This window comes from Acyrthosiphon pisum, chromosome A1 (assembly GCF_005508785.2).
Source record: "Acyrthosiphon pisum isolate AL4f chromosome A1, pea_aphid_22Mar2018_4r6ur, whole genome shotgun sequence".
Lineage (NCBI taxonomy): Eukaryota > Metazoa > Arthropoda > Insecta > Hemiptera > Aphididae > Acyrthosiphon > Acyrthosiphon pisum.
The window spans coordinates 2066131-2074098 of record NC_042494.1 but is presented as its reverse complement, the minus strand read 5'-3'; the positions used below and the strand labels follow the sequence as shown (position 1 = coordinate 2074098).

Genomic DNA, 7968 nt, shown 5'->3' with positions numbered 1-7968 from the left:
CTTCTTTGGGGCACAACTTTTTTACTACCTCCTATACTTCCTAGTTCCTACACCGCTGCTCAACAGAAATATGGAATGGACTTTCGGGATTTCGGGTTTAATGATCACTTTTTGGTGATGCTGCAACAGAGTGCACTTCTTTTCAACGTTGGCATCACTGCCTACCGATTCGAAAATAATAAATATAATTGCTTATCATTTTTCTGACAACTACTGAACGGAACTACCACAAAATAGATTAAATACTTCCTTACTTCAATAATAGTCTAGTTAGTAGGTACTCCGGTTAACACTTTAATAGTTAAATAATACACAATATTTTATTATTATTATTTATTATTAATATTATTTAAAAACGGATAATGCCCGTCAGATACCTATTATATAAATTAATGAAATTATTCAATTTAAACAAATTAAGGCCAACACTACTCGTTTGCAATGCTGTTTATTATTAAATGTTACAGTTTGTATTGCAGTTTCTATGTGTTCGAACACATTAGGTAGCCATCGAATTGAACCCACGAGCACACGACACCATCACCGGACACACAATCGACGTCTGGAAGATGGACTTTTGGAAATATATCGTTAGGATTAAGATACCCAGTCCGGTGAGCTACATGAGCGCGATCCTTTTATTAATTTTCACGACGGGCGTCTACAAGCAGTTGACTTTGACCCAAAAGACAGCCAACAATTGTGAGATGACGTTCATGTTTGAATACCCTCATTTTGTTGTGAGTGACAACGGTTTATTATTTACATGCGCCTTAATGATGATGGTGATACCAAATATTAGCTGAATTAATTATTTTGTTTTCCAGGAAATATCGGTGCCCATGAACAGGGGAAAATATAATTTGTACGCTTACACAGAAGGTCAAACAATGGAGAAAATTAAATCTATGAAGTTTTATGGTACGCCAGTTGTTTTTATACCCGGACACAGTGGATCGTACAGACAAGGTAATAATATAAATAATACTATAATTACTTATAAATACCTAGTTATCAAGCAATTTTTTATTAAACTATTTACGTTTTATTCATTACAGTTCGGTCAATTGCTTCTGTTAACATTAGAAAGATGTACCATATTCAATCAAATATAAAATTTGATTTTTTTACTGTCGACTTAAATGAAGAATATTCTGCTGTCTTTGGAGGTGTCTTATTACAGCAAACTGCATTTGTTTCCCAGTGTATTGATACAATCATAAAAACATATGAATATGACTACAAGCCTACGTCGATCATACTTATTGGACATTCTATGGTAATCTATTATTGATCCCTGTATTTCAATAGTTTACATCTAGGTTAATCTAGTATGTGATTTAATCATGGAAAAATAGAAATTACTTCTTAGTTAAATATGTGTTAAATAATAAATTGAATAAGGTACTAATTACTATCATGTTTGCATGTTGTTGGCTATTAGTGGTGTATCTATCCCCCCCTCCCCCGAACAAATATTCAGTATACACATATTATATTCATATTATTATACTAGCTGACCCCGTGCACTTTGTTGCTCGTTAAATGTACCAACTCTATATGACCCAAACTTTGTTCAATTCGTTATTTAATATTTGGTGGATGGCGTTCAAAACGTATCTTAACTTTTTCGTTACCTGAGTAAAAATTCTGATTTTCAGCAGTATATTATCAGTTAGGCAATCTACCTGCGGTAGATCGCGGACCCCGTACTCCTGGTACGTAAGTGTATGATTTCAATCTAGAGTATCAATGTACCTGATCTGCCCAAATAACCAATGGAAACCAATAATAAATAAATACTAATTTCTACTGTAGACTGTAACCAATGGCAACTATTTAAAAAATAAATAAAAATAAAATTTCCAATTTCCATCGTGAACCTCAAAATTCCTGTTTGAGCACCACATTAAAATGCAATTTTCGACAAATTCTTTCTTAGCGGATGCCTACACCATAATAGCTATCTGTATGCCAAATTTCAGTCCAATCCGTCCAATGGTTTGAGCTGTGCGTTGATAGATCAGTCAATCAGCTTACTGTTTTATATATACAGATATGAATATAATATGTGTATACTGAATGTCTATTAAAAATTGTATATACCCCCCTCCCCCCCTCTTGAAGAAATCCTAGATACGTTACTGTATTGTATTGTATTATTATAACATTATATGTTTCCAGGGTGGTATTATAGCTAAAGGATTGTTCATTGATCCTTCGTTTGATACTGAACTCGTAGAACTGATTATTACTCTGGCCACTCCTCACAGGCCTTTGTTTTTAGCCGATCACTATATGGATAGCTATTATGACCAAGTGGAAAACATTTGGGGGAACGGATTAGACAAGCCAAGGTCTTCATTTCTGTCAAATATTTCACTATTATCCATTGGTGGCGGGCATCGAGACTTAATGGTTTGGCCTTGCCTGACATATACTCCACATGCAGACATAAATGCATTAGTAAGTACTCTATTTTATATAAAATATTGAACTAGATTTGAAAAGATTATTGAATTCATACATCCAATTAATTTCTAGAGTTTAGCTATACCTGGTGTCTGGACTTCCACTGATCATCAGTGTATATTGTGGTGTAAATCATTGGTAAAATCCATTGTAAGAGTGCTATTTGACTCCGCAGAATCTGAATCGGATGATACAATTTATGAATGGAGAAAAAAAGTATCTTCTTATCATTTTGACAAAGTATGTAACAATAACATTTATTCACATAATATCTAATAATAGATCTATTTAATCTGCAATACTTATTAGTCATCTGTGACATGAGTGATATTCTATTAGATAATTGTATATTATATTGATTCACAGAGAAGTAATGGAAAATGGTTTCATTCTAATTTACATCCTATTACTGTAAAATTGAATGAACCCAACGTTATTGAATGGAATGAAACATATAAGCTTCAGAGATCAATTTCTTTGGAGAAAGGAACGGCAATGCCAATTGTTATTCATCTGCCATTGTTTGAAAAATCATTTAACTATGAAATGACAGCTGAAGCTGTAAATATTGAATACCACGATTGGGTGTTTTCGTGTAAACCTGATTATCATTCGAAAAAACACTGGTATGATATTAAATTGAATTACTTTTTTCTAAAGTTTTCATTAAAAATACTAAACAATATATTATTTTAGTTTATTTGGTACAAATTGGTCTTCTAATAGTACTATATCAGTTTCAAAACATATGAAAAGGAGACATATTACTTTAAATATGACTGACGTAAATAAATTGGGTCATTCAAATTTGGTTTTCAAAATCAAAAATACAAAAAAACCGGTAAGTTCTCTAAACTTTAATAATCTTAAAAGTAAACAAAATCATATAATAAATTAATAACACTTCTTTCTAGACTGCTTTGAATATTGACTTGTATGAAGCTAGTGATAGAACTAATCAAATATTGTGGCGATTTTGGTATGGAGTTTTTGATAGACACCTGTTGTGGAAAGTCAATGTTTTTGAGACGATACAGTACAAAACTATTCTGCGTGGTTGGTCAGCTAGTATATGCATGCATTGTGTGTATAATGTACACATGGTACCCATCAAATGCTCAAAAAAACATCATCATGCTGTTTCTAAATTTATCGTACCATGGACACAAGGCGTTTTGCATGGTATCACTAGGTAAGCTAATTCTCACTATGGGCAAACTATTTTTAAGCTTTTCGGTGTAGTGTTGATAGTCTTCCTTATAATTTCAGTGACAGTTATGTGGAACCACTGAGAATATCTTTAGAAAATATTCCTCAGTCAAATACAACAAAAAATCCATATTTGCAATTCATATTAGACCCAACATGCAACTATCGTATTGAGTAAGTAATAAAAGCCAACTGTGCACAGTTGCAGTACAAATTTGTTTACTTTCAGATTAGATCTATCAATTATGGACTCAATTGGAACAATAGGATTGAAATACGGTTTGACATTTCCTTCATACATTGGAATCATAATACTGTTGGTATTGTCAAATCAATTTTCACAGTTGGCCAATTCAACTAAAGATGATTGCTCAATATATCACAACTCCTTACCATCTATAATCAGAGTTTTTAAGACTTTAGCTGTTACAATTTGTTTTTTGACTGCTATGTAAGATCATCAAGTTGATTCATTTTCATAATTAGGTATTCTTGGGTTACAGTGGTATTTCTTTTCTAGACAAAGCCAGTGGCCTAACGTCAACAAACCAATCGGGGGTATAGACTGGCTTGGACATCCATTAAAGACAATGGTGTTTTCGTCATTGCTATATTGCATAACCAATTCATTTATGTATTTTGCTAGTGTAGCACTATGGATGATGATGTTGTTTTGGGGGAAAGCCATAAACGAACTGTTGGTCCGGTAAATACTAGATATAAATTAATTTTTTTTTTAATAATTGAGTATTTTATTTGTTAAAAATATTTTACAGGTTTATAATGAAAACGTTGCGAAAAAATGCTACATTATCTGACTGGATATTGTATGGATTTGGAAAATTACCAATAGCTGTTTCAATGATAGCTATTTTAATTTCTTACCATACTTGTGGCACTGTAGGACTTGTTATTTCAGCATTTTTCTATTATTTCTTAGTAAGTTAATTTATTCTACTATTCTATATTTTAATACTCCTTCATTTTAATTGTAATATTATTATTTGATAAGTTTGGTAACATAATTTTTCCATCATCAATATCCAGTGTATTATTAATGCTAAAAAATATATTTTTCATCCTAAAATCGATTAAAATGTAAAAAAACAAGTAAAGGTTATTTAAATACTTGATGTTATAGCTGTGCACAATGGTACAAGACTGCATTGACCAGTTGATTTATTACCCAGTGATATTTTTCAAAGATTATTTTATGAAAGGCGAAAAACCAGGTTTGAATTTATCGCTGACATCCATCCACCTGCACTTTTCACTGTTTTTGTTGTGGTTACTTATTTGCGGTTGTCATCTGCCGTGCAGCATTGAATGGGCACGAAATTACCAGTAATTTGTTTTTATTTGCTTTTAATTAAACTTTTAAATTAAATTTTTAAAACTGTGTTACAGTCATAGCAAATACTTAGATCCAGATCCATCATGGATTTCCTCTTTAATATTAAATACGTGTGCCGGTATTTTATGGCAGATGGACATTCCCAAACGTAATTTGTAAGTAATCATTAAAAAAAAAAAATCATTGTATTATACAAAATATATTGTATGTTTGTGTTTTAGAAAATTCTACGCACAATTAAGCAACCTTTGTGTAGCAGCTTCAATAATTTTGTTTTTGTTCTGCCAGACTGCATTATTTCGAATAGCTCCAATTTTAACATTGGTTTTTTTAATCATCACTTTGCACCAGTGTTTTAGTTCTTGGATAGGAGTACAAGACCTGATTGATAACCAAGTAAGTAGTGCTAATGATAAGGTGCCACAAAAAAAAGTGGAGTAAAATATGATAAATTGTAAGTAAGTTTATAATAATACGATATTATGTAATATGATATGTAAAAGTTAATAGGGGTGGACTGACAAGGGTTGTGCTAGTGTGCAATAGCATACCAGCCTAATTCGATGTTGGGAAGGGGGTCGATGATTATATAACAATATTAAACTATGATTTATTACTATTAGTTTATTATTGTATGATACTGGTGTCTGGTACACATACCTTTTTTTCCTTGGTACAAGAAAACCGCTGTTAGTATTATTTCTCCTCTACCCCCAATGGTACGCATATCTGTCAGTACACCCCTGATAGTTGATTCTTTTATTTAACAGTGAACATTATTTTTTGTTAATTGTTGTGTTGTGTAAGAAGAAACAATTTTATAACTTCTATATCAGGGACTCTTAAACTTTATTTTTCTATTATTGTTGGCCCAAACGAATGCAACATTTTACTATTTTGGCCACCAAAGAAAACAGATTGGACATCACTGGTTTAAAAGTTCATAATATAATATGTGAATATCAGATATTGAAGCAATAGTTTATATTTTTAACTTTTAACATTATAAGTTTTTAATAAGAAAAAAGAAATGGCACAAAAAGGCGTAACTTTAAATACTGAAAACTATTAGTTCTATGTGATCCTTTTCAGTTGTTGTAGATATTCCAGTGGCCAAGCCCCTGGACCACCAGTATTCTCGATTCTATTATTTTACTCAGCACTATCACTTTTTAAGTGTATAATGTAAATTTATGTTATTTTACTGACAACCACCAATAAACAAAAAAATCGATAAATAAGAATTTAAAAATCGCTTTACAAATAGTAGAGTAAGTGGTTTTACAAATACCTTTTGTGTCCCTATGTCCAACAATTTAATAGTTTTGTGACCAAACTTACACATCTAGTTGATGAAGAGCACAGCAGTCTTAAAACAATTCCATTATATATTTTTTGTCAGTATATACCATAGATCATCTACTATGGGTAGATCCAGGCCTATATCGGGCTATGTAAACAATTTGAATTACGTAAAAGCGATGAGTCTCTTGTCATTGATGCTTGATGCACGCATTAATGAGGCGAACCGTCGGATTTTTAGTTGTTGGTTTCTGATTGATATTAAACACCTTTGCACGTTTTTTCTAAATAAAAATGAAATACATTTCAAATAAATTTCATACATATGTATTTACTGCTTTTAATAATAAATATTACTGTTTTTAAAATTGGTTACATAATTGATAATATTGAACAATCAAATGGCTAACACATTTATTGTCTATTAGTTTTTTAACAAAATTAATTTTGTATAATTCTTTCTAACTTTTCTTCCAGTTATTAAAGTGTATGCATTTTAAAGAAATTATGTAGTTTGAGTGTTCTGTAATAATCAAGTATAATTGACTTAGATGATTGTCATATAAATCTTGATTTAAGGATTCTAAATATATAGATATTAAATTGCAGTATAATTACTAATAATAACATAATCATATTAATGTATACACGTATTTATCTCTTACTAGTTACTTACTTGAATTATTATGATAAGATATAATCTAATAGAAACACAAATATACTTGTTTATTATTAATAAACCTGTTAGTTTATAAAATAAAATAAACATATTCAAATATAGTTAAAGTGGGGGGATCTCTGACAGCGGTTAAAAACCGTCCCCTTTAACAAATTAAGATTACATTCAGGGTTAAAAGTGGTATGAGTATGCTTACACAATCTCTGTTTTACATTGCATATTATACATTAGACATTATACATAAAATTATATATAGAACGCTGAAAACGATTTGAAGACATTAGTCTCCTCTAGTATTTTTTCCCACTTTAAGCCTTGATTCAAATCAGTAATCACACATTTGCACAAATTGTTGTATCAGCAAATGATAATTGTTTGCAATAATTGTTGATACCCATTACGACCCCCCCACACTTAGAGCCTGTACGTTATCGGTACATAATATAGATAATCGTCTTGGTAAGTCACATACTAAACTCAATTTTTGCTTGGTAGATTACATACCAAACGAATACCAAAGATAGCCATATTTTAAACTATGTCGCTACAAATAGTAATATTTATTATTAAAAGCAGTAAATACATATGAGTGTAATTTATTTGAAATATATAAAATAACAGTATTTAGTTTGTATATTTAAAAAAAGTGATAAGACATCTAATATCAATCAGCAATCAATAGCTAAATATACAACGCTCACCTCACGCATGTGTATATCAAGCATCAATGATAAATTTCAGAGACTCATCGCTTATATAACCTTCAAATTATCGGGAAATGGCTCCATTCATAGTATATGATCTAAATTCTAAGGTACACACTGAACACTGAACTTAATAGTTAAAATGTGTCATTTTGCAGTTTACAATTCTGTATACTTTTAATTCTTTGATCAGTCGATCAGTGCCGCAACTTGGTACATATTGGTGGGTGTGCGACCAATAAATAGGG

General features: G+C 31.0%; 1 protein-coding gene across 1 annotated transcript; it reads left to right on the top strand.

Annotated features, from left to right (window-relative positions):
- The first annotated feature begins 258 nt into the window (after positions 1-258).
- On the top strand, positions 259-7153 carry LOC100162962 (GPI inositol-deacylase). The gene is made up of 15 exons (XM_001946950.5): positions 259-740; positions 828-969; positions 1059-1279; positions 2185-2466; positions 2545-2712; positions 2839-3098; positions 3169-3313; positions 3387-3664; positions 3742-3855; positions 3911-4132; positions 4202-4387; positions 4458-4620; positions 4823-5025; positions 5089-5190; positions 5257-7153. Exons 1-15 carry the CDS (start codon positions 570-572, stop codon positions 5474-5476), a joined length of 2877 nt encoding a protein of 958 aa, XP_001946985.2. The 5' UTR covers positions 259-569; the 3' UTR covers positions 5477-7153.
- The last annotated feature ends 815 nt before the right edge of the window (positions 7154-7968 follow it).